General features: G+C 43.1%; 1 protein-coding gene across 1 annotated transcript in view; it reads right to left on the bottom strand.

Moving 5' to 3' along the window:
* ptk7b (protein tyrosine kinase 7b) overlaps nucleotides 1–27,986 on the bottom strand; it is a 126,746-nt gene that overhangs the window by 24,230 nt on the left and 74,530 nt on the right. Inside the window, exons 2-4 of the mRNA XM_015943918.3 lie at nucleotides 13,480–13,776; nucleotides 3,749–3,851; nucleotides 3,476–3,660 (exon numbers count right to left, since the gene is read on the bottom strand). Coding sequence (XP_015799404.1) covers nucleotides 3,476–3,660; nucleotides 3,749–3,851; nucleotides 13,480–13,776 — 585 coding nt within the window. The remainder of the gene's footprint in view (nucleotides 1–3,475; nucleotides 3,661–3,748; nucleotides 3,852–13,479; nucleotides 13,777–27,986) is intronic.

Below are 27,986 nucleotides of genomic sequence, written 5' to 3'. Positions count from 1 at the left end.
GCAGTCTTGTACATCAGCATTTGAGTTTGACTCCAGTAGTGACAGAAGAACTTGTCCAATCCAATGTCCCAAATGCTTCCACTGTGAGGGGAACTGTATTTTAATGAGTGGAGAGACAGTATTGGGTTTTTATGAGCAACTTCTAGTTGATTTTGTTCGTGTTTGGCTTTGCGCAGAGTTGTCAAATTTGGTAGATGGCTTGGCTCTGGATCACCAAAATCCATCAGCTTTGCTGCCGCTGATGCTCTCCACACATGGGGCTGCAGTCTGCCTTCACAAAGTTCTTTTGTTACTTGTGCCCTCAGACTTCCGGACATAGCTCTCTTAGAAAAGCCAGTGTGCATAGATTCATCTGTGTTTGCCATTACACACTTCAGCACCATTGGGCAGTGATTTTCAGGTTCCTTTTCACATGTAATGTACAGCTGGCCACTACACTCTTTGCAAAATCCTCTGATTTTAATAAAACAAGATACAGTTCTGGGGTGCACCTTGGCTCGTTTAAAAGTAATGGTGCATGTACTTTTAACCTCTTTCCAGATTCCCTGGTTTACAACATGAGTCCAGGTACCTGTCTTCAAAATGGTGTATTCCCTTTTCTTGAAAGTATTCTTTTTGTATGTGACTTTGTGTGGAATCATATGCCTCCACTGTTCAAATGGGAGCTCCACATTGAAAGTCTTGCAGTCTTTGTTTTGAAAAGGAGAGCTGCTTTCTTCAAAATCATCATTGTCACTGCTGTCTGTGTCAGTCAGTCTCTCTTCATCACTGTAATCCAGAGCAGCCCATACATTGTGTCTGTTTAATTTAACAAAAGTGTAAAGAGCTTTTGGTGTCATCTTTTCACCAAGTTGTTTGCATAGATTTTGCCATATGTCATCACTTGGAGTTGAAATTTTTCCATTTTTTATGACTTCTTCTTTAGAAGCACAAAGGACTTCTAATACTGCAATTTTATCCACGACTGATTTCTTTGGCATCTGTCAAGCAAAAATTAAAAATGTGACATAATACTGCTATGACTTGGTTATAACTTTAATTCTACATCTTTAAGTGGAAATAAAATCACTTACTTTGATACACTGTTTTGACGTAATGAATTGAAGTGTTGATGATTGCTGTTGCTCATTAGCCTAGTGAACTAGACCAAATTCTTGCTTTGCACAGAATGGTCTAGGCATGCTCCATTGGAACCTCAGCAGCTCCTACCAGGACTCTGGCTAGCCAATCACAGCTCTCTCGAGGGGTTTCAAACACATAAAGAGCTGTGATTGGTCCATAATGGTGAGCCAATCATAGTGCTCTATCTGCTTAGTGAACAAATCACAGAGCTTTATCCGCTTTGTGGGCCGATCAGGGCACTCTATATGCCTGGTGTGTGGGATGATGCAACAGAGTGAAACAAGAGTATGTCACATTCATTGTCCAGTGGAATGCGGAGATCATTTGAAAGACAACGGTACATAAGATTCACAGTTCTGCAGGCTGTTTGGAGCCTTTGAGTTCAGATTTGCGCACTCAGTGTATGTTAATTTTATACAACTTGCTCATGACAGCCCACATGCAAATGACAGCACTTTTGTTAATATTAGCATTTGACTTAAAGGCTACAGTTCACATATTATTAGGTTAATGTTTTAACAACCGTTAGCATTTTACCATATACCCTGCTGGTAGCACACTAGATGGAGTAAGGTAATGTTAAGAAACATGGTAGTCAGTGATCCACAACCAGCTTATTGGCTCAAAATACCTTATCTAGTTATAAACTGATACACACCTACTGGCATGCCCCTTTACATTTCTTCTTGAATGTTATTTAATGTTATTATTACAGCAGCACGGTGGTTAGCACTGTTACAGGGTCTTTCTGTGTGGAGTTTGCATGTTCTCCCCGTGTTTGCGTGGGTTCTCTCCAAAGACATGCAGCTTGTGGGGATGGGTTAATTGGTTAATCCAAATTGCCCATAGCTGTCTATCCCTTGTGTTGGCCCTGTGACAGACTGGCAACCTGTCCAGGATGTACCCTGCCTCTTGCCCTATGACAGCTCGGATAGGTTCCTGCGCCCACACGTGACCCTTAGAAGGATAAGTGGAAGCAAATAGATGGATGGAATTTTATTAATATCTTTAAAATTAAACATTAAAGAAAGGGGCTGGTTGAGCTTTAGAAACTTTTGGTTTCCAAATGAAAGCGGCACAAACGAAAATTTTAGCAGCACAAACCAGCACAAACGTAGCACAATGGTTTGATACCACTTTTGTTGGATTTGAAGAAGGTGGGGGGGGCTGGTTGGCCTTTTGACCTTTACATTTTCATTAATATCTTCAAGACAGAGGCAGCACAAATGACAATTTTAGCAGCACAAACCAGCACAAACGTAGAACAGTTGATTGACACCAGTTTTGTTTGATTCCATCAATGTGGGGGGGCTGGTTGACCTTTGATGACCTCCAGAAAGTTTTATTAATATCTTTAAAAAGATAGTAGCACAAACGAAAATTTTAGCAGCACAAACCAGCACAAACGTAGCACAAACGTTTGATACCACTTTTGTTGGATTTGAAGAAGGTGGGGGGGCTAGTTGACCTTTTGACCTTTACATTTTCATTAATATCTCTAAAACAGAAGCAGCACAAACGACAATTTTAGCAGCACAAACCAGCACAAACGTAGCACAGTTGATTGACACCATTTTTGTTTGATTCCATTAATGTGGGGGGGCTGGTTGACCTCTGATGACCTCTAGAAGTTTTTATTAATATCTTTAAAATGACAGCAGCACAAACGAAAATTTTAGCAGCACAAACCAGCACAAACGTAGCACAAACATTTGCTACCACTTTTGTTGGATTTGAAGAAGGTGGGGGGGCCAACTTCACTCAGGTCCCTGCAGCATGTAGAGCTGATCCAGTGCTGAACGGCCAGGACGAAAACCACACGGCTCCTCCTGAATCCCAGGTTCAACTATCCAACAGACGTATGTTTTTGGTTTTTGGTAGGAACCTGTAGAAAACGCATGCATGTATGGGGAGAACAACCCAACTCTAGGTAAAAAGACCACAGCTGGGTTTTGAACCTGCAACCTTTTGCTGCGTGTTGCTACCAGCTGCATCCCCATTTAACTGTAATTTTATTACATTTATGCAAAGTCACAACTCCAGTTATGAAAATAGTAGATGTGAGTGTAATAAGGGATCTGTTTATCACTGCAGAAATGAAAACGAGCACAACCGACTGACGAGTCAAATGTGACTAACCAAAGACTGCCCCCCCCCCCCCCCAGTTAAATTCTGCCTCTTGAGCAATTTCATTGAAGACCCAGTTTCTATCCAATCAGAATCCTTTTGACCAAATGGTTTGTTACACAGACTTTTCCACCCTTCATCACAGCAGACCCTGAAATGTTTCTATAATAACCAGAAACATCATTTCTTCCTGAAAGTGGAAGAACTTGGCCTTTTGTGAACACACCTATGATGTTGAGAGTGAAGTTGGTGCTGCTGCAGACGTTGCCGGCTGCGTTTTTGGCGCAGCAGTAATAAAGGCCGTTATCGTCTGGACTGGCACTCTTGATCGTGAGCGTCCTCTCCTTGTTGTTGATCTGATGGCTGGCTTCAGTCAGCTTCACTCCATCTTTGAACCACTGGCATGTTGGTCTGGAACACGATTGGGGAGGACAGATGTGGGTGGAATCAAAAAAGACAAAAGCAGATACAACCTACGTCAATATGGGAGAGGACTCACCGGGGGTGTCCGTCGATGTGGCAGCGCAAAGCGACGGGCGACAAGCTCTTTATCTCATCTTTGGAAACTGGCTCCTTCAGAGTCACATTTCCACTTTCTAACCCTGCAGAAGCAGAAAAGAGAAAACATGAAGTGGAGAAGGAAGAAGAGTAGCTGCGGAGAAAGACAGGAACAAAAATCAACTTAAGTGGTTGTCCTGTCGTCTGTCCACACAGCACACGTTCCACGGCTAATGGGACGGGGAAAGTCAGGAACATCACTGTGACAGTGTTATGACGACGAGAGCGAGCTACCACATATCCGGATCGGCTTACCCCTGCACCCAGAGCCTTAATGGAGCTTTTTATGGACATTTAATTGATGCTTCATTGACTCGCCGCGTTGAAAGGGATGCATCACTGTCGAAGCAGCCCATTCAGCTGAGATAAAGGAAGCAAGTGCACATCAATGACCGCGTTTCGCCCGAGCCAGCGCCAGTTAGGAAGTGTATAAATGCAGATGCTTCAAAGTTTCTTCAAAGGGAACCAAAAACAAGAATAGGCTCAGCTCCGTTTACTTTTGAGTTTGACTTTTGTTCTTGTTGTGGCCCTCCACTGCAGATCTAGATGCAGACAGACACTTTAGGGTTTTTACAAATATGATCCCTAAAAACAAATGCAGACAAATTTAAATATTTATAAATGACGAATAAAAGCATTTGTGATTTAGGTTGTAAAGATTTAACGGTTTTATTTACTAATAAAATTAAAATTTTATGATAAATATACTGTTTACTGTATGGGTGAGCAGGAAAAACTATTTCACAGGGTAACTGCAGGTTGAAGGGAGCCAAATTTAAGACTTTTTAAGACCTTTTTTAAGGCCGCTTTGAACAAATTTAAGCTATTTTTTAAAATGTAATTTCTGCTATAATTTCCTAACCACGTCGCGAACGTGGGATTAGACATCCAGTTACCATTAAACTTGCACTTCTCCATGGCGTAAGCTCCCACTAGCTTAACCAGCGAATGTGCTCATCTAAAAACAGCCCCCTTTCACAACCAACTGAATGTGTACGGTTCCGCTTACGCCAACATCGCACACAAAAAATGCTGAACACTAACCAGAAATTCACAAAAATGTCATAGAAATAAAATAATCTAGTTTATTGGGTCTTTGGTAATTTAAGACCTTTGGAAACTGTATTTAAGGATTATTTGTCATTTTTAAGGATTTTCAAGGCCTTAAATTTGAAAAGTCAATTTAAGACTTTTTAAGACTTTTTAAGGACCTGCGGATACCCTGATTTCAAATGAAAGAGTTTTAACTCAAATGTGGACACCGCCGACTCAGACAGGAATACACGAGTGGAATGGTGATGTCACAGGGAGTAAAGGTAAAGAAGCTTTGGGTACAGCGACCCTGTTCAGGGGTTTTAAAGCTCATCGAGCGTTCCTATACCTTCAGCAGGACTTGACTCACGTCCACTACCGATAATCATGTTACTCACATTAGACACTAAAAAACCTCCTTACCTTGCGACAGAAGTAAAACATTAAAACACATTTTAAATCAGACCAAAGTCTTCCAGCGTGGCTTTTATACATCAACATTAACACAGTCCTGCTGTGTGTGTGTTATTTACACACTTGATGCTTACACTAAAGTGAGAAACAAGGACCGACTGTTGTGACTGTGATGATATATGAGCTGTGGCTGCATGATAAGTAGTAACTGTATATGCTGTGGTTACTACACTGAGTGTGTGCCTGTTTGAGCCACACCGGTCAAAGCAAGTGTCTGTCTGGGTTTGTGCACAGAGTGTCTACCGTAAATATTCATGCACGCACACACACACACACGCACACACAGCATGCATTTATGCAGCACATTCCGCTAACGCTGAGCTTCCTCTGGCCTGTGGCTTGAAAGTACGCCTGCTATGTGGCTCGTGTATGAAATACGCACGGCGTGAGCCTTCCTGAGACAGCAGTGAAGAGGAAGGGAAGGCGCAGCGTCCTGAGGTCAGACGGGGCTCTGAGGGAGACCTGACACCAAGAATTACTGGGAGAACTTGCTGGTGCTAAACACCCAGAGGGTTATGGGAAAGTGTCTCTACAGTAACAAGGCCTTCACAGCCCCTCACTCGTATCCCCATCTGAGCCAGGCACTGCTCATTAACTCCTTGGTAAGGCACTGTGTGTGTGTGCACGCGTGTGTGTGTGTGTGAGGCAGCTCTGCAGCTGAACCAGTGTGTTTTTGTGCCTGTTAGAGACAAGTGGTTTGTGTACAGCTGAGGTGGTGAGGAGTGATGCTCAGATAATGATGCTGAGCCCGAGAACACGCCTGCAGTGCGTTAGATGTTGAAGGATGACAATTGGTTGTTTCTTGTTCAAGGTCAAGAGCTTCAGTTACTTTGAGAGGAAGAGGAGGAGGAGGAGGAGGAGGAGGAGACGAAGGATAACTCAGCTGTGGGAACCTGGGCCAAAACACTCAGTTATTAGAGCAATGAAAGGAAAAGGGAGCAGAAGGGAAACAACGAGTCACCCAGAGAGAAAACACAAATAATAGGAACTAAAGAAGTATTTTTTTATCAAGTATATTCTTTTGGAAGTTACTTCACTTAAAATGTAATGTAACTAATTACTTTTAAACTATTTTCCTACATTTAAACTTGTGGTTAATAAAAACTAAAATAGTGAGAAAGTGTAAATAAAGCTACAAGATAAGTTTGGTTTATTTATGTTTGTTTATTTGTGAAATAAGTGCAACAATTTTTACTTTTTACAAGAATCGCTGCTTCCCTCCCTCCTTTAATCCTGATGGACGATCAGTAGGTTTTATCGTGTGTAGTTTCCACACGCGAGCCGTCTGGCGCAGGAAATTCTACCGTTCCTTTAGGGAAAAACTGGTGGCTTGTCATAAGACTCAACCTCACCCCACCCCCCCAAACAGGAACTCCGAGGAAGGGAAAGAGGGAAAGACAACAGGAAAAATCCGTTTTCCCAAAGAAAATTTGTTGAAATGAAAATTGCAGTTTGAATATTTTCATAAACAACTAATTTATGCAAAAGTGTTCTTCCATACCTGCAGCAGATTAAACTGATTATCATGTTGTTCTGTTATTGTTGTATATTGGGCACTAGTGCTTATCATGTGTTAAATGAGCACGAGAGAAAAGGTTAATCACATTGAATATGGGCAGATTTTCCTGGAGGTCCGAACCTGTTCAGAAAAAAGCTTCAGGTAAGGAAAGCAGTGAGCTTATTTACAAATCATTTCATTGATTTTAAGATCATTTTTATTCTTTTTTAGCTAACAGTGTAAAAAAGTTTGATAATCATTTTAAAATGAATCTTAACTAAAATAAAACCACACTAAACCATTAAAGTGCATAAAGCACTTTGGGTAATCTCAAATTAAATCCCTTTGGATAACATTTCTTTTCTAGTTTGACCTGGATTATTTCAAAAGCCTCCCACTCTCCTCCTTCCAGCTCCATTCACAGTTCAAGTTTCTCCAGCTGTCAACTCTGCAAAGAGAAGGTACTGTTTCATAACATATTAGAGGCAAATACCTTCCTGTAATCCCTCTCAGAATGCATGACTAAGCTGGAGCGGGCCTGGCTGCTAACGCCGTAATTAGGGGCGTATAATTATTATGCTGGAGGCTGAACAGGAAGCTCCGTCAACCTAACGGATGAATTGTGAGGATATCGTCGAGGCAGAAGCTCGGACAACTCAGGTCTCAGGTACAGCTGAAATTGAGCGCATCCTTCACTCAATGAGGTGATTTGTTGCCATGGAAAACTGGCGACTCGAAGTGTAGTATGTCACGTTGTGTTGTGCAGCCAGTCAGGGTGTGATTGAGAGACGTATAGGGATTTGAGAGCTTCCAAAACATGTAGCTGGGTGGGTTTACAGCTGTAAACATTTAAACACCCTCTCTGAACCAGCCCAAAATAAAGGAGGGATCAGATTTTATCAGCTGTAGCGGAGATGAAGGAATTCTGGGATATACTGGAAATGTGACCATGAAGATGCAGAAAGCAAAAAGATTTAAGGTAGGATTCTAAGGCCCTGTCCACACGTAGCCGGGGATCTGCCAAAACGTAGATATTTTTCTACGTTTTGGCCTGTCGTCCACACCAAAACGGAGTTTTTTCACACGAAAACGGATCTTTTTAAAAACTCCGGCCAAAGTGAAGATCTGCGTTTTCTCCGTTTTGGGTGTCTGCGTGTGGACAGACAAAACCGGAGTTTTAAGGTCCGCAACGTCACTTTTCGCGACAAAAAAATGCTGACATCACGTGTGCGACCTGTGTTTACACTAGCCGACAGCATGGATGCCCTCAGAGCTGCGCTCGCTTTATCAATTGTCCAAGCGCTTTCTGCTTGTTTGTTTTTGCAAGAGGAATTACTGCTCCTTGCGGAAGACCACAGACGAAGGACGAGGTTAAGAACGGGGGGAGTACTGCCACCTACAGGTCTGGCATGTCCTTAACAACGTATTTATCCGGGTACGTGTGGACAGAGTTTTTTAAAACGAGGTGGAGTGGATGCAAGTTTTTGGAGGGGCGGATATTCGTTTTTAAAAAAACCGGCTACGTGTGGACTAGGCCTGAGAATGCTGTTCAAATAAGCTACGTTTTGAAAATACACAAATTTGCTGCCACTCATTATGTCCTCTCTGATGGCTCCTGACACACACGAGCGTTGCCGAGCAAACGGACACGACTCTACCAACCGACAGAGGGCAGGCTGCATTCACAGACTTCAGGCTAGTCACCTTAAAGATTCCCAACAAAAAGATTCAGAAGGAAAATGTGAAACTCCTTAAATGAAATTTGCTAACAAAGGCGACGGTGGCACAGGAGTTAAGTGCTCGCCCCATAATCGGAAGGTTACCGGTTCGAGCCCCGCTCAGTCTGTTGTTATGTCCTTGGGCAAGACACTTAACACCCCTTGCCTGGTGGTGGTGGTCGGAGGGACCGGTGGCGCCAGTGCTCGGCAGCCTCGCCTCTGTCAGTGCGCCCCAGGGCAGCTGTGGCTACATCGTAGCTCATCACCACCAGTGTGTGAATGTGTGTGTGTGAATGGGTGAATGATTGTGTTGTAAAGTGCCTTGGGGGATTCCAGGACTCTAGATGGCGCTATATCAAATACAAATGCAGGCCACAGAACACTCCATCTGTTGCACTAGCTAGCTCGGCTCTGGTTTCACTTCCTGTCTAACTGCTCCAATCCGAGAATGCACGATCTGTGCAAATAGAGGGGTATGTGCAGAGGGGGGAGGGACGGTCAGGGGGCAGTTTGATGGAGCGGGACGATTCCAGTGATTGGATAAGGTTTATCCAGGATTTTAAATTTCACAGAGAATTCAAACGATCCCTTTTTGGACAAAACATTTAATTTATTGGTTGCCATCGGTATGTGAAAAGCAATTTAAACAACTATGGCAAAAACAACCTCCGCCCCACCTTTAACATTTAGAGGAAAAAAGGTAGAGCTGTACTTGCAGCCTGTGTGATAAAAGGATCTGACTGAAGACGGTAGGTTAAGGTCACATGCTATGCGGCTAAATTAAGATGGTGCACACATGTTTATTAATGTGCAAAGCAGGCCTCTGACGTACTGGGTGGAACATGTGCCTGATTGCTTGGATTAATGCAGAGTATTTCCCCAGGCCACGTTCCTTCATCTAAAATGTTTGTTGGCCAACATCTCAGGAACTCGGGCAAAGCTTTGGGAACACGCTGACAATAGTGATGTCTGAGCCCAAGGCCTCTGCTGGGTCCAGCCTCTGTGCAGACCCAGAGGCCGGACAGGACAAAAGGGCTGAGGAGGAGGGGGCTGAAACCCCTCGTAGTAAAAACAGAGTGGGATCATTTCTCTTGAATTATTTTACTGGAAGGATTAGCCCACCCACCAGTGAAAGCAAGATAAATTACCCACTTACTCTGATGGGGGAGGGGTAAAGTCCTAGTACAATACATATGGGATACCCCCATCACCACCACCACCACCCCTCCTTACAACCTACATTTACTGCCAGACACGCAAACCGGCACACACATGAGTGCATACACATGCGGGAATAACGCCGAGGGTCTTTCCTTTTACAGTGCACGTGGCTCCATCGTCCGTTAAATCCATGTTGTGTAAATATGGGAAAGTCTGTCACAGAGCGGTTGGATCCGCATGTGACGCAGAGATGGCCACACACACATACAGACATTATAAATATATATATCTCAGAAAAACATCAGAGGCATTTAATCTTTGTTTGTTTGTTGTAAAAAAAAAAAAAAGGGGGGGGGGGGGGGGAATTCTTACAATTGTGTTTCATCACTTTGGAATAAAAAGTTTATTTTTATTATAGATTATTTTTCCTGTATAAATCTAAGGTAAAAATCTACTGTGGGCAAGACTTTAATTTTTATAGCATCAATGTGTAATAGGGTTGTCACGGTAACCGGTGTAGCGGTAAACCCCGGTAAAAAAAGTTGACAATAATAATAACCGTCTTGTTTTTAAAATAATATATTATCTCGGTGGATTACCGTGGCTGCGGTGTAGGGGCGGTGACCCTTACCAGCCACCGTATCATCTGCTGAAGTTGCCGGCGGCACATGTGCACTTTGTTGTTTACAACCAAAACTTTCTTCAAGCTAAAGCTGAAATAATGGCCAAAGGAGGAGACGGCAGCACTCAGGACATTTATTATCCCTCAAAGAAGACAAAGTGGGAAGTACGGGCATCTTTTGGATATTTGAAGAATGCCGAGGGACAGCTGATAGAAGACGGCTATCCTGTTTGCAGCACGTGCAGAAAAAGTGTCTGTGAAAGGCAGCAACGCTTCATATCTCATGACACATCTGCGTGACCATCACCCACAACTCTACAGTCAACGCAAGGCAAGCTAACGTTAGCGTTTTAGCTAAAATGCGTGATCCGAGGATTTGGGTTGAGGGAGAATGCAACGAGTCGCTATATAAAGCAGCCGCAGCGCCGCTACCTGCATGTAAACCGTGTCGCGGACACCCCCATGTTGAAATGACGCTATGCATTACGGGGCTCCCAGGGGCAGATAAGAGTTGGTCTCTCTCCGAGAATAATTATGAATTTAACAATGATTACTGCCTGATGACATTTTCCCACATCTGCAAAGCTCACTGGAAGGACACAAACCGAGGACGATATTTTCCTGATATACAGGGTTTATTTAGTTGTCTGAAAATGTAACGCGTTTAAAAAAATACCGCGACAATACCGAAAACCGTGATCATTTTGGTCACAATAACCGTGAGGTTACATTTTCACACTGTGACAACCCTAATGTGTAGTTTTTACCATTAATCTCTGGAAATATCCATTGACATGTTGTAAATGAATTAAGATACCCAGTTGTTTCACAACATGTGACCATAAAAATTGGGTTTAAAATACATGGGAGCGAGTCTAAGTCTATGGGCGACGCCATATTGGAAGCCATGTTTCCTTCTACGGAAGCCCGTGAGGACAGAATGCATTTAACTCATTTACTGCCAGCCGTTTCCTGATCGGTAAAGCCCTTCGCTGCCAGCGTTTTTCGCCGTTTTTACTGTTTTTTAAGAGTCACAACTAACAAAATAAAAAGTAGACTCACCTCTTACATCAGGAAAAATCTGCGCGTTATCCGTTCTTTCGTAATCCATTGTTGAATTGTGATCGGCAGAAGCTTTTACGGTTCGCGCCTCACTTTTTTTTACAGCAGCGGCCCAAAACGATCTCCTAACGCATGGATTTTCAGCTTCCTGATCACGTGATGTGTGACGTATGCGGATGAAGATCGGCTTTAGAGCTGAGATGTTGGTTCTCATGGTGCGGGGGCTCGTTCCGATGCCCAAACAGTAAAAAAGTGCAAATGACGAATTTAGTCATCATTGGCAGTGAATGAGTTAATGATTTGTAACAAATGATTACAAAACTTTCAGCATTAATAACCGTTTTACACATTTACCTCTTCACTCATTGCAAGGGATGACAGGGAATCTGATGTTCTTGTTATTTTGACGGAGGTTGCACTCCAAAGGATTTTTGACCCTAATGGCCATCCGTTGGTAAGGTCTTACTTGAACAAAAAAATAATGCTTGCTTGCAATGATTTAGGTATGTACTGTCCCTTATCGCCAGGGAAGCTACACACTGTCACTTTAAGTTCCTTTTGCTTCTAAAGAGAGGGAGGAGCTTAAGACGGATACAGAAGCCAGCCACTAGGGGAGCTTCATTCCTGTCTTGCTACATGTAAATGACCTACACAATTAACTAAAACACCCCAAAATCTTTATTTTGAAGTTCATTAAAAACTCCTTTAGAGTGTTTTGGGTGTTTCCTGTTGTACTTGAAATTTTTGTACTTTACTTTTAAAACAGTTTTTGGTTTAGGAGGCGGATAAGGACTTAAAGAGTGCATTTAATCACATGTGGACACTCGTTCTATAAAGCTTCAAAATAAACTAAACTGTGTGCCTCACCACGGCCAAAACCCAAATCCTTAGAGTGAAAATAACCTTTTTGTTTAAATGAATGTACATTTTTAAAGTAATAATTTTTCTGTTTCAAATAATTGTTTAAATGGTTGTCAGCTACTTATACCAAATCTGTGAGATTATTTTATTTCTTTTTATTTTCAAAGACTGTTTTGCATTAAGGTTCCACAGCTCTTGCATCAACTAGCCCCAGTACAACTAAAGGGTTTAGCTTGAAAAAAGCACCAGCTTTACAGTATTACACTAATATGAAATACTTCTTAAAACTGCGTGAGAATGTAAATGTCTTGGCAGATAAACACGGTTTACTCAGGATGACTCTGAAGAAGAACGGGTGCTTCTTGTCCGACTTGTTTTTGTCTCTAATCTGTGGGAGTGAGTCAGTTCAGCTTTACTGATACACTAAATCATGTATAGTTACATGGCTACTTCCTTTGGATGGAAACAATCCTAAAACGGATGCGTCTCTAGTATTCAAAGACATTGCTCAACATCACAGATCCCTCTTGCCCGTCTCCATCTGCTCCTCTCGGTGTGCAACAAGGAGGTCTGGAGACTCATCTGTTCGTGTAATCAGCCTCTGAACAAGTATCATCACTGCAAGGAAAAACCTCCTGAAGCCAACAAGGAGAAATTGTTCCAGATGGAGCCATTTTTCTTCATCCTGCTTTGTTTTTTGGCTCCGATTGCTGCAGACTCAACGTTTGAGACACACAAAGGCTTTTCAGTAACAACTGGTACCTGAGGGCCCCAAACAATGAACAAACAAAGTTGGTATTTATCCCACAGAGCTGGTCCAAATCCCACAGCATCCCTCTGAAACAAGGAGGCCCACCGATGCTCGTTCACGAGGCTAAACAACACTCAGAAACCGAAGTACCCCCACCTCTAACGAGACAAACAGGGCAAGAAAGGGGCCTGAGCAACGTGGGTATTGTTCAACCAAACCTAAATAATTATATAGCTAGAAGGCAAACTGCGCTCCAACAAGGGCCTTCAGTGGAAGAATATGGGAACAGAGCACAAGCAACCAGGCACACATGCCTGGTGAAAAACACATATCTGGTTTCTAAAAGACAAAGAACAAGGCAACAAGGTGGGAACACTCCTCCGACTCACACTTCCCGTCATCTTATCCGTGACTTTTGTTCAGCTTTTTTTAACCTGAAGCTGGATTTTCACCCGTGTCACCATTAAATGTTCAGTTTTGAATTTTCACTCACATTTGATATTAAAGGACGCCTTGGTGGACCGGAGCTCGTCTCCTGTGGCGTGGTTTTCTGCGGCGCACTCGAAGCTCCCTGCGTCCAGCTGCCGATCCACGGCGGTGAACTTCAGGTTGCTGCCCTCCTGGAAGCGCCTGTCGTTGTTCTCCAGCGGCGCGTCATCGATGTACCACCTGTACGCGATGTTGACCGGATCACTGACCTCACAGCGCAGCATCGCGCTGCGACCGTGCAAGGCATCCTGGGACTTGGGCTCCTTGGTGAACTGGATGGCGGCAGCCTGGATGGACAGAACTGGAAGACAGGAAAAGAGACGGAAAAGTAAATAACAGGATTAGAAACTTCACCGCTGTTAAGGTTTTATAGCTTTTTCCGCTCATTAAATATGTGCCAGACCAACCACTCAGGCCTGTGGAAGAATGCGATGCTTAGACAATAATGACTTGTGGTAAATTATTATGTTGTAAAACGATCAGAGAGAAACCAGGAGAAACAAGGGTTTCCTGTTAGGAACGAGGCTGGAGCGGGTTCTCCAACAATTATACAGATCATGTATCTCAAACAAACTTCATCCTCACTCACACACAGCTTCTATTTATAATCCAGTTTATGAACCAGTTTCAGCTTATGCTCCATTTACTCACTTATAACTGGAGAAAATCAAACTGCAAATACAGACTAAAACCATGGCTGATAGGATGTACAGAAAACTGCTAGAGGAGGAGAATAGAAATATTTATTATTTATAATTAGGGATGCAACACATCAGTATTGGTCTGATCAATAAAAATGGGCCGATATTAACCAATATTTTTTCCATCTTGTTTCCATTTGTTTATCAGGTTGGGGGGGGGGGGGGGGGTATTTGTTTAGTCATGCGACAGTGATTGTCATCATATCAGAAGCGTAAGTGTGTGTACAAAATAATGTAAATCCAGCTTTATTTTCATTCTGTACAAAATCTGCTGATTTTCGAAGCATTAATGTCGAATATCGATATCGGCCCAAAAAATGTCTTATCTGTGCATCGCTATTTATAATATAAGATTATGAATAGTTTGATGCATCTTTATTCTACTCATCTTCTTCTCAATCTGTCACATTCAGCCAACAGCGTTTTGTAGTTTCTACTCAAAAGTCACTCGTTGGAAATCTTTTCTCCTCTCTTATGATCCATCACTGGCGGGTTCTGCTCTGGTGGCGATACGAGACGCTTCGTCTAAATCACATCAAAGGACCAAAGATTATTGCTAGAAATCCTTTTCTCATCAAAAGCTGCTCTCACATTATTAAAAAATCAACTTCCTTTTTGATCCAACTTCTTTCAAAAAGGTCTGCATACCTGATGTTATGGTTGGTTAGCCTGCACGGTGTAGTGTGTGGGTGCTAATCTAACCTTGGACTCTTGGAATTGGAACGCTCCTGATCTATGACCTCACACGGCCCACCTCTGCTTTTCTTCACATTCCCATTCTCTTTTGTCTCAGCTGCAAGAGGTTTGACAACACCTGTGACGATGTAACCTGATCACAATAAAATAATTTCAACATCTTTTTAGATCACTAAAGTCCCATTTGTGTGACGTGCTAGGTGAGCACCACTGTTCAAGACAACTCACGGGCCATTGACAGAAAATACCCGAAACACAAAACACTCATTTTATAAACGACAATAAGAGACAGATGACAACAAAATGATAACAAAAAAGACCTTCAACTGGGTAAAATGGTTAGAGTTGATTTGAGGCCAATAGGAATTAAATTATTCTGCGATTCGTGTTTTGCCTAGCTCTTGTGCTCTCACACAGACGTGTTCTGACAAGGTCAAGATATTCTGCAGAGACGAATCTTCCAACATTAACACTAATCAGAACTGTCTGTCTCTCCAATCCTCAAGACAGAAAAACTGTTCGCTCAGGAGTGAATCACAACCTGTCTCTACTTCCTACAACCCACAAACCTCTTTTAAAGATCCTAAAGAGCGTAAAACATTATCAAGGTCAAAGGTCATCTCAGACATTTTATTTTACCAAAGTCATCTGATAGACAAATGTATTTATGAATACCCTCCCTTCATAAACTTATGAGAGTCTATGTGGAAAATAAAGAGCTATAAATCATCCTCGGGACATCCGAGCTGTCCTCTCTGCGTGATTTATTGCTCCAAGTACCGTTTCAACTCTGTCGCCGTATGGATTGGAACGACTCCCCCATGAGTCGGCGGGTTGCTTCCATCTGTGTAAAACTGGGATAAAAGGCAGCAGACGGGTTGGAAACAAGTAAAATCATCTCCAACATCCATCTAAACAATCTATCAAGCAAGCTTTGTAGATGGCGCGTTGGCACCGAGCCCAAACTACAGCTGTGCTGAGGAAACAAGCCCACCTACTCATTACTCTCTAGTTCTCTCAAGTCACCAGCGTTGGCTCAGACGTGCGATATCTGCTGCATGCGGCTGACGGTTCCATTTGAGATGGTTGTTGACATCATGTGTGTTTAGAAAAGCTCAGGCTTCCGGTTAGAGCTTGAGCCTAGACAGGGCAGGTAGATAAGGTGTTTCATATATCAGGCAACGACGGACATGAAGGAGAACGCTGGCTGGTGGAGGGGTCAAGTGTCAAATATAACAATAAAACGGCTGCCAACTTTACCGTGTGATCCAGACTGGAACAGAACTAAGCTCTACACCCAACAGACACACAACTAGACGCCCAGATCTCTTCTACAGCGTCACAGGACCACTCAGTGCCACCAACGCCACTCGAGTTCTACCCGTCGGACCGAATCAGCAGCTAAATCGGGTCAATCTTTTTTTAGAGTCTCGTGAGTGTCGAAGGAAAACCAAAATGCCTAGATCTGCAGAGGGTGGAGCTTCAGAGATAAGCCAAGTGAGCGCTATCCAAATCCCCCTTCAAAGTGAGACGGGTTGAAAGGGAGAGTTAGAGATAAAGGGCAGACAAATGATCCAAGAGGAGGGAACGCAGGAAAAGGAGGGCTTTCTGTTTGACTCACTTTTGTCTTTATTTAATAAAGCTAAATAAGGACATTTTTATGAAAATTATGGGAGAGAGGCAACCCTGAGATTAACGTGATTTCCATCAAATCTGGGATAATCTCACTCACGTCCTTTGACTGCACAAATCCAAAGTGTGAAACAAAGCAGATCTGTGTTAACGACTCTGAATTCTGCTTTAGCCTTAGGAAGAAAATCTTAAGAGGTGAGACACGTCCAACCAGACCGCGTGAGTGAGACACGTCCAACAGGACCATATGAGTGAGACACGTCCAACCAGACCGCGTGAGTGAGACACGTTCAAGTGAGTGAGACACGTCCAACAGGACCATATGAGTGAGACACGTCCAACCAGACCGCGTGAGTGAGACACGTTCAAGTGAGTGAGACACGTCCAACAGGACCATATGAGTGAGACACGTCCAACCGGACCGCGTGAGTGAGACACGTTCAAGTGAGTGAGACACGTCCAACAGGACCATATGAGTGAGACACGTCCAACCGGACCGCGTGAGTGAGACACGTCCAACAGGACCATATGAGTGAGACACGTCCAACCGGACCGCGTGAGTGAGACACGTCCAAGTGAGTGAGACACGTCCAACAGGACCATATGAGTGAGACACGTCCAACCGGACCGCGTGAGTGAGACACGTCCAAGTGAGTGAGACACGTCCAACAGGACCATATGAGTGAGACACGTCCAACCGGACCGCGTGAGTGAGACACATCCAAGTGAGTGAGACACGTCCAACAGGGTCATATGAGTGAGACACGTCCAACCGGACCGCGTGAGTGAGACACGTCCAACCAGACCGCGTGAGTGAGACACGTCCAACCGGACCGCGTGAGTGAGACACGTACAACAGGACCATGTGAGTGAGACACGTCCAACCGGACCGCGTGAGTGAGACACGTACAACAGGACCATGTGAGTGAGACACGTCCAACCGGACCGCGTGAGTGAGACACGTCCAACCGGACCGCGTGAGTGAGACATGTCCAACCAGACCGCGTGAGTGAGACACGTCCAACAGGACCATATGAGTGAGACACGTCCAACCGGACCGCGTGAGTGAGACACGTCCAAGTGAGTGAGACATGTCCAACAGGACCATGTGAGGACTGAGCATAGGGACGGTCTTATTAGGCATCTCAATACAGCAATACTCGGCGTGACTCGGGAAGGTCCGGTTCGGTGTAGCCGCCTTTTCCAACAGCATGGTTTGGTATTTTCCCTCTACTTCTCAGCAGGGATGCACCGATCAGGTTTTTTGTTGCCGATCGCCGATACCGATCACGTGGATTGGCCAGAAATTTTCTACAACATTATAATGAGTGCTACAAACTACATAATCTGGGAATAAAGGAAATGTAACCTAATCTAAAATGGTCTGTATTAGGGTTGTCACGGTGTGAAAATGTAACCTCACAGTTATTGTGACCAAAATTATCACGGTTTTCGGTATTATCGCGGTATTTTTTTTAAACGTGCTACATTTTCACACAATTAAATAAACCCTGTATGTCAGGAAATATTGTCCTCAGTTTGTGTCTAAATTTTGCCTAAAATGTGTTATTTTGTAATTATGTTGTTTATTTGTTTACATTTTTCCCCTTTTAGTCTTTAAAATACCAGTATTTGCCCATAACTTCTTATTTTATGTCTGTTTGATGCCGTCATTTTAAAAATATTAGATCAGATGATACTCAGTACTCAAGTAGCCTTGTAATCAGATACTTTTTTACCCTTACTTGAGTAATAAACCCTATATCAAGAAAATATCGTCCTCGGTTTGTGTCCTTCCAGTGAGCTTTGCAGATGTGGGAAAATGTCATCAGGCAGTAATCGTTGTTAAATTCATAATTATTCTCGGAGAGAGACCAACTCCTATCTGCCCCTGGGAGCCCCGTAATGCATAGCGTCATTTCAACATGGGGGTGTCCGCGACACGGTTTATATGCAGGTAGCGGCGCTGCGGCTGCTTTATATAGCGACTCGTTGCGTTCTCCCTCAACCCAAATCCTCGGATCACGCATTTTAGCTAAAACGCTAACGTTAGCTTGCCTTGCGTTGACTGTAGAGTTGTGGGTGATGGTCACGCAGATGTGTCATGAGATTTGAAGAGTTGCTGCCTTTCACAGACACTTTTTCTGCACGTGCTGCAAACAGGATAGCCGTCTTCTATCAGCTGTCCCTCGGCATTCTTCAAATATCCAAAAGATGCCCGTACTTCCCACTTTGTCTTCTTTGAGGGATAAAAAATGTCCTCCTGAGCGCTGCCGTCTCCTCCTTTGGCCATTATTTCAGCTTTAGCTTCAAGAAAGTTTTGGTTGTAAACAACAAAGCGTGTATGTGCCGCCGGCAGCTTCAGCAGATGATACGGTGGCTGGTAAGGGTCACCGAGCCTACACCGCAGCCACGGTAATCCCACCAAGATAATGTAGTTTTTTAAAAAAACAAGACGGTTATTATTATTGTCAACTTTTTTTTTTAACCAGGGTTTACCGCTACACCGGTTACCGTGACAACCCTACCTGATCGGTCTGCTTTGATCTATTTTGAAAATTCCAATCAAAACCGATAGGGGCGCTATCGGCCGATTACGATCAAATGCCGATCCATCGGTGCATCCCTACTTCTCAGTCCCTGCTCCATTGTGGTTCCGAGGGCTGACCTAGGCGTAGTGACTGTTGGCCGCTGATTGGCTAGGAGGCAGAGTCACTAGTTGACCAGGAGCGTTCTGGCTGCTGCCTTCTTCCCATTTCCTGTTGCTGAGTGACAAATAGCCATAAAGCTGAGCAGAATGTTCAACATCACCAGCATTGTTGTGCTGAGTTGTGTTTCTGGGGAGCGTACAGTTCACCTCACACAATTTACTGATCACCTTGTGCTACTTTAGTCTCAAGTAAAGAGTTGAGCTTCAGACAGCAGGACTTGGAGTCCTATTTCCTGATATTTGGACATCTTGCCTCAGATTGGCTAACAGCAATGGCTCTACCACTGACTGCTCTGCAATGTTGATGTTTTATCTCCATAAATAACACAAGCCTGAAGGAGTTCTGCTGTATGGTGGAGTTGCTAATGCTAACAGTTAGCTTCTACTAGCAGAGACGTTCTCTGCTCTTTCCTGGACGCTAAACCAACGCCTTCTCCATCGTGAGTCAAGATGAGTGAGTCCATGAATGTTTAGTGACCGTGTGACGTAGGTTTGTCAGGCTTTTAAATTCCTAGAGTTTCAGCGTCTATTTTCCATCAGAAGCTAATGCAGGAGATGGGTGTAGGAGACTATTTCATGTTCAGCCTGCATGAAACAGTGAGTGCCTGATTATAATCAGAAATAACCATTTAAAAAAATATGTTTTTAGTGGTCACACCTTTACAATTTAACATTTGTGATCATTTTGGGGATTTTCATCCCTCCTCACAGCATTTAAAAACATCTACAATGGCACCAATCTGCTGCTGTGCCTTTGCTAACTTCTCACCTGTTTAGGAACTCTCTTATTAAACAGTCTTTGTTTCACAGAAATAGAAAACAAAGAACGCCGTTGGTTAAGTCTGTTATTGAGCAACTACCAACAGATTCATTTATGCACACAAATGAGAAACAGTAGTGCTGTGTGGGTCTTGTACAGACAGCTCACATGTTCTTCAGCTCCAATCAGAATATGTGGAAATGCATCAGAAGAGACAGAAAGAGGGTTAAAGATGGAAACTGCTGAGTGGGTAAGCCACAGAGATCCTCCTTGTCAGCCCGCTGCACAGCCGACCCCATTAGGCCCAGCGCGGCTGTCAGGGGTGTCAGGTGGAAGTCACATTTAAGTCGGCCTGACAGCCACAGCTCATCGTAATGAGCTCGTCAGCAACCCACGCCTCAGTTCTCTCAACTTCATCTGCCTACACGAGCTGGATCTCACCTCGAGAGCGCTGAACTGAACAAACACTTCGGCACAGGACAAAATACAAAAACCAGAGTTGGTGGTCATACAAACGACTAAAATGTTTAATCTTGTAAGTAAAAAACAAAACTTTATTACAGGGTATCTGCAGGTTGAAGGGAGCCAAATTTAAGACTTTTTAAGACCTTTTTAAGGCCACTTCGACCAAATTTAAGCTGTTTCTTAAAATTAAATTTAAGCTATGATTTCCAGCTATTGCCTGGAACGTTGCGAACGTGGGATTAGCCATCCAGTTACCATTAAACTTGCACTTCCCCATGGAGCAAGCTCCCACTAGCTTAACCAGCTAATGTGCTCATCTAAAAACAGCCCCCTTTCACTGAATGTATACGGTTCCGCTTACGCCAATATCATACACAAAAAAATGCTGAACACTAACTAGAAATTCACAAAAATTTTATAGACATAAAAGAATCTTGTTAATTGGGTTTTTAGTAATTTAAGACCTTTGGAAACTCTATTTAAGGATTATTTGTCCTTTTTAAGGATTTTTAAGGCCTTAAATTTGGAAAAGCAAATTTAAGACTTTTTAAGACCTTTTAAGGACCCGCGGATACCCTGTATTATTTTGATTCAAGTCAGTAGACAAAAATGTTATAGACTACTGTAATCAAGAACTGTGTTTCCAGCAGGCCATCACACACACACACACACACACACGCACGCACGCACGCACACACACACACACAGCATTGTTATCTGTGAAACAAACATGCCTCTGCAGGGCGACGACAAGCAGGAAGACACACGGGGCAGAGTCGGCTGGAGGTCAAAGTGGAAGGCACCCGCACATGCTCAGACACAAACAGCGACACTCACAAATACTCGGCACCAGGGACACCCACTGTGGGAGCTGAAATAGCTCCTCGCTGTGTGGTTTGAAAGCTCCGCAGCAGACCGTGTCAACACGGGGCAGCTGCTTTAAAATCCTTCGAAGTGACGGGCTGTCAGAGCGAGGAGCCGCGGAGTCGCAGCCGTGAGGTTTGCTGACGATGCGTAAGACAGCGATCGGAGCGTTTCACTAGGCTGCTGCAAAATATTTATCTCAATGCCTCAGTGACAAATATTCTTAGAGAAAAAAGTGCTGCCTATCCAAGAAAACACCAGAGTTTCAACACCAAAGCGACAACTGTCATATTCTTCTCCTTTAATGGAGACAGGATGTGCGTCCATGACTGCTCCGTTTTCATAACTGTCTTTTCTGTCGGAGTCTACATCCTGATAACCCAGTTAAATAAAGGAGCTGGAACACATCAGACAGCACAAAGCCTCTGAACTCCAACTTCTGATAACAACCGGCTCAGACTTCAAAACAGCATCAAACAACACGGCACGATTTAAGAGGCCACGGTCTGATCATCTAATAAATCTCTCGTATGAGATCTGAAAGAGTTTACGGGACTTAAAGGGAAAACAACACTTCCCATTAAGGTGGATGTCAGTCAGGGGGTCAAACAAAGGCCGACGCAGGAAAAGGTCATCAGTGTTTCAAAGATGGAAGATCAGATGAGAGGAAGCACTGACGTAAACAACTCCAAGTCATTCCCACAGCTTCTATGGAGCCAGCACATTGATGTTGTCTGATGATGAACATTAGAGCAACTTCTTACAGCTGGAGCGTTTGAATATTCTAGTGATGGGGTTCTCTTCAGATAATCTATTGATCAATAAAGAACTCTAACATGGCTACTCCAGCTGTTCACAACAAGAAATGTCAGAAAGTTTTCTTTCTACTTTAGAGATTAAATAAATGATAAATAAAAGTTTTATTCTAAGCTAAAACCCTCAAGCATTACAGGCGATCTGAATGAAAACGGACATATTCGTCTGTTGTCAAATTAATAAAATAGGCGTAAAAATATAAATTCTCCAAATCTCAGCTTGTTTAAATGTTAAAGTCTCATTAGTTGTCACGCAGAATTTGTTCTCTACACTGACCCCTCCCGTGGGGAGCAGTAAGCTGCAGACACGGCTGCACTCGGGATCTATGTGGTAGTTTAACCCACCAAGCGAGAAGGCGCTGGGCACTAGGGTTGGGTACCGAATTCGGTACTTTTTAAAGGTACCGACCGAATTCCATAGTACCGACGAGCACCGATTCACGTCATTTCAAACGGTGCCTCGTTTCGGTACCCGTCCTTCATAACGAGAACTTACCAAGACAGCTGCGCATGCGCAAGAGCGTTACGTCGGTCGCTGCGAGCCAGTTGTAAACAGAGCAGCATGGTAGAGAGAACGCACGCTAAAGCTTGGGCCCACTTCACTAAATGTGATGGGTAACTGGGTGATGATGAAACCAAAGACAACGATCTAAGTGAGACATCCTCATCTTAATCTGCTCCGGTAGGTAAATATAATGTTTAAGATAACGTTAGCTTGATATGTTAGCTTCCGTTTCGCTAATGGTGCGTTCGCTTTCTCCTCGGAACTCCGAAATTCCGACTAGAAGAACATGAACGCGCTCTAAAGTTTGGCTTCACTTTACTAAATGCGACGGGTGATTGGGTGAAGATGAAACCAGCGACAACGATCTAAGTGTGAGGCATCGTCGTTTTAATCTGCTCCAGCAGCTAAATAAACTGTTTAAGATAACGTTAGCTTTATGTGTTAGCCTCCATTGCCACCGTTGTTATCAGCTAATGGTGCGTTCGCTTTCTCCTCGGAAATTCTAACTTCCCAGTAGGAAAAATCAAATGATAAAGGACGGCAAAAGGAATGAAGATGCACAGTAAATTTAGTTCACAGTAAAGATGTTTGCTTCAGCTTAATTATCAGCTTATAAAACTACAAGGACGATGTTAAAATACAAACAGTTGTATGTTATTTATCGTGATATTTATCAAATATGGTTATAAATTGAGAAAAATATATATTTAATTATAAAAGAGAATTTAAATAATAAACACTCAAAAGTATCGAAAATTGGTACCGTTAAGTACCGGTATCGATTCCTAGGTACCGGGAATTAGTACCGAATCGATTCAAATGTCAAAGGTACCCATCCCTACTGGGCACCATTTCTTTAAAAAGTCTTTAGTATGACCCGGCCACCAGGCCACTGAGCTGGTCGAAATATAGATTCTTTAAGAATAAAAAACAAACATTTCATTTCTGTACATCTTTAGTTTTTTATCATAAGATCTGGAGAAAGCAAACTCAGGTTGGTTGGCAGGCGGCACTGGTTCACAGATCGATGTAATTTGCAGCGCGCGCTACTTTGTTTTTCAAATAATTATAAATGATCCGCACTTGTATAGCGCCTCTCAGAGTAAGGACTCCAAAGCGCTTTACACTACAAGTGTATCATTCATCCATTCACACACACATCCACACACACATCCACACACTGATGGTGATGAGCTACGATGTAGCCACAGCTGCCCTGGGGCGCGCTGGCGGAGGCGAGGCTGCCGAGCACAGGCGCCACCGGTCCCTCCGACTGAATCAACTAATCAGCACAAATACCTTTACACAACTGAACTAATCGTTTATGTCAGTGATGTCATTCCAGCCTCTTCATTAGTTGAACGGCTCCATCTGTTCTGTATATTGACGGTTTATGAGATATACGGGACAGGAGCCGCAACTGTTAACAGAAGAACAAGAACCTGAATGCACTGCCGTTCCATGGATCCCCTACTGCCAAAAAGAATGAATGGAAGTCTATGGACCGATGAAGGTTATTTTCTGATCCCGTTTGGTGTGTGCCATGGGTTTAACATATGATGTCCGTGAATTTTAAACACACGTTTTGATGCTAAGAAAACGTTTATGTTCAACAGGCAGGAAGTTATTATAGGTTTTGTGTGAAAACACGAGGGACCAACTGCTCGTCTCACCTACTGCACTTAAACACGAAGAGGAGAAGAAAAATGGCTGAGTTTAGCGAAGCTTCGAAACCTTCTTCCAGAACAAAAAAAAGAAACAAGGTTGGAAAAGAAACACTATGAATCTGAACGTGTGGTGGGTAGCATCCCCGCTGGGAGAGAAGGCATTCTGCGGTGATGCCATCTGTACGATTTCTGATTTGTAGTCATTTTAATTATGTTAACTATTATAATAAATATCAAAACATGACAAACCTACTCAAAACAGATAATTATCATGAATTTAAACATGTGTGTGACTCAGGGCGTAAGGATAACTTAACGCCCCGTTCACTCATTTTCATTTATGTTTGTTCAGTGGACCCATGAGCCGACCGGAAGACTTCGGCTCCGTAAGAAAAAACTCTTGTGATGTAAAGGCAACTGGACGCACAACAGAAGAACACCTGCTTCATCTCTGAATCCGATCTTCGGCTGGAAATCCTCCCGTCCCCTGCAAGGACCTGAAAAGGCCAAAGTGTCGGACGACCAACTCCCGAAACAATGAGCTTTTGTAAATAACCTTTAAAGAGGCTTTATTTTGAAGGTGTAACATGACCATGTGTTATGAACCTTAAACTAAATATGCTTTTTGAAAACAATAAAACATTAATCTTTGTTTTGGTTTGCTAGTACTACTGGATTTTTTAATTATTTGTAGGGCTTTGCCAGATCCCTTTGTTGTTAAAGAACTAATAATAATGCCACGATGAAATGGAGACTGGGCAAACAATTGGCTTATTAGCAGCTGCTGACAGCCACCTGTCGCAGTGCAGGCATGTGTTTTTAGAAGTGAAAGCTCAGAGGAGAAACCATGTAGCTGCATCCTCAGGTGTGCAGACCAAGACGGCAGAGATAAATGGAAGGTGGGAGCAGAGGGCAAAGTCGAGGCAACCATTGAAGCCTGCTGAAAGAGCTGTCATGGCCCACTGACAGATTACTAGAACTATATGTGTGTGTGTTTCAGTTTTCCTATGACAGAGTTTCCATCTTTAAAACTAGCAGGAAGACCTTTTCAGGAGAATCTACGGTCCAAAAAACACAGGAGAAAAAAACAAACGACGCATGAAAAAGTGAAATGCATTTTGATGCATTAAGACTGGTGGCGGTTTGGAATGATGACAGATAGGTTTGCAAGTGGCTGCAAGAAAAAAAAGCATTGATGGAACCAGATATTAAAAAGTCCATGCCCCGGTACTTTCTCTGAATATTTTACGTTGTTCGCAGTTTTTTCTCTCATAACACTAACGCAGACCAGCAGTGCATGAAGCAGAACTGTGGCTCAAAACAAAGAGGTCAGGCTGTCATAGTTAACATGACAGCAGAGTTGTTAAACTGGACCGAGTCAGACTCGGTGCAGTGAAGGTTTAGTCTGACCCATTTCACTGCTGACAGAAAAAAAATCCTCCTGAATTTAGATTGTAAAAGCAAATTGAGGCAGTGTTTCCAGATTCAATACACACTTTAACAGAGCATCCGTCATACTTTCCCTGTGATTAAATTAGGGCTGAACGATTAATTGCATATGCAATTAAATTGCGATGTGACAAAAGGAGACTTTCTAATCGCAAAGGCTGCGATTTGACTGGCAGCTAGTGGTTAGCACAATGCTAAAATACATTGAAAAACCCATAGGGATGCTAATGCTAATATCGCCGAATAGATTCTTACAAATTACGAATTAGGAACGTGCCAAATTATTACATTTGGAGTCTAATAAAAAGTAAAAACTGCCATTAATCAGATAAGTACAGACAGGTATTTTAGTAAAGCTATAAAACTGTACTTCCACTCCACTGAGATGAAGTACAGTCTTGAGTACACCGAGTTGAGTCCACATATTACCAAACTTTGGTAATATGTGGACATAATTAACACATTTTTGTTGATCTGTGTTGTTCACCACAAGTTACAATGATGTTCACACTGATTTAAAGGCTGTGTTATGGTTACTGGGTGGGAAACACGTTATGATGAGCTGCAGAGGTCTGTTGCAGGTAAATTACACATTTAAAGCTAAATACAGCAGGCTAGAAATTTAGATAGGCCATAGCAGAAGCAAAATTATATTCCTCTGCATTTTGGTCTAGTCACGCTCCTTAGAAGCCTCAGCAGATCAGACCAGTCTTGTGTCTAGCCAATCACAGTGCTTTATCGGTTTGGAGGACCAATCACAGCGCTCTCAGTGGGTGGGATGTCACTGCGACTGAGCGAAAAAAACCAAGATGGCGACTGCTTGTTTGAAACGGCTTTGGCATCAACTTCAGAATATTTTTTCTATTTTCTTTCAGTTGAGAGCAGATAAAAGTACTTAAGTTATTCTTTTAGAAAAAGGACGTATTTACGTCTTGCGACTGTATGGCAGGCTGCCCAGTTGGCCGACATACGTAGCAGTGAGTATGCCATGTTGTTCTAGTCCAACGGTGTGCAGAGACAGTTTGAAGGACAACACCCCACGACTGTCTATGGGTCACATATATGGGACGGCTCGCCAGGCTATAAACAGGTGTGTGTTTTTTTTACTAGAATGTGGTTCGAGGTAACATGCTTTCAGTGAGTGCCAGAACTACAAGAACATTTGAGACACTTCAGACAATTTAACCTCGTCAAACAGAAAAAATTAGCTACGGTTATCTCACTTTCAGTGCCACGCGAAAATACATCAGCAGAAAAAAAGACACGCATCCATTAAAAACGTTGTGGCTGTATTTTAGCAACAAGGTATTCTATAAAAATAAAGTGACCGAGATTAGCCAATGTTCTAAATAAAAGGACTAAAATAATCCCATTTATACAAACAATCCAATTTTTTGATTATCCCAACAGTAAAACAAATAACGAGCACTTTTCATGTGGAGATTTATTTAACTACTTATGGAGTTCTTATCAGCATAGATATTGCTACTGGGATAGAAAAGGACTCATTGAGATTATTAGCATTTGACCACAGCCCTACACAGGTAGGATTTTATTCAGCTGAGACACATCAGTAGAGCATATCTGTGTCCATTCCACTGCTTCTAATTGGAAACTTTGTTCAAAGAAAGATAGCCCCGCTGCCTTTTCACTAGTGATGCTGGTATCTACACACACGACCTCAATTCAATTTCAGCTCTCGTTTTAACAGGCTATTTCTCTGTGGAGAGATCGCACTATGCAACGAGAAAATGCTGAGCTTATTTTAACGGTTCACCCAGGTTTCACGCCATCTTACCTCCAACAGCAGGGAGCGAGCTCAGCATCAGGAGACAAAGACCTGCACCCAGCTTATTACCAGGCAACACTGGCATGGCAACCGGCACGCAGGCCCTCCAGGTAAACCATGTTCTCGCTTCAGCTCTCAATCACAGCAGCCATCTATGACACCAAGATGGAGTTCCTAACATAATCTCAGTATTCACTACTAAAAGATACATTTATCACCATAATCATTTTGGATGACACAAATTAATTATCCTCTGACAGCACCACGCCATCTCAACTTTGCGGTTATGAAACGCTCTCTAATCCCTCCCCAACGAGCCGCTGCTTGCCAGCACGCCTCTGTAACAAAGTGCCCCATGTGCTTTCCATGATGGGGGGGAAAGGAAAACCAGTCTGGTGGGACTCAGAGTAGAGGTGGGAGGGTGACATGAAGCAGAAATCAGCATTAAATCTCTGGAC

The sequence above is a fragment of the Nothobranchius furzeri genome, chromosome 12, assembly GCF_043380555.1.
Source record: "Nothobranchius furzeri strain GRZ-AD chromosome 12, NfurGRZ-RIMD1, whole genome shotgun sequence".
Taxonomy (NCBI): Eukaryota; Metazoa; Chordata; class Actinopteri; order Cyprinodontiformes; family Nothobranchiidae; genus Nothobranchius; species Nothobranchius furzeri.
This window is presented reverse-complemented; position numbering and strand designations above follow the sequence as displayed.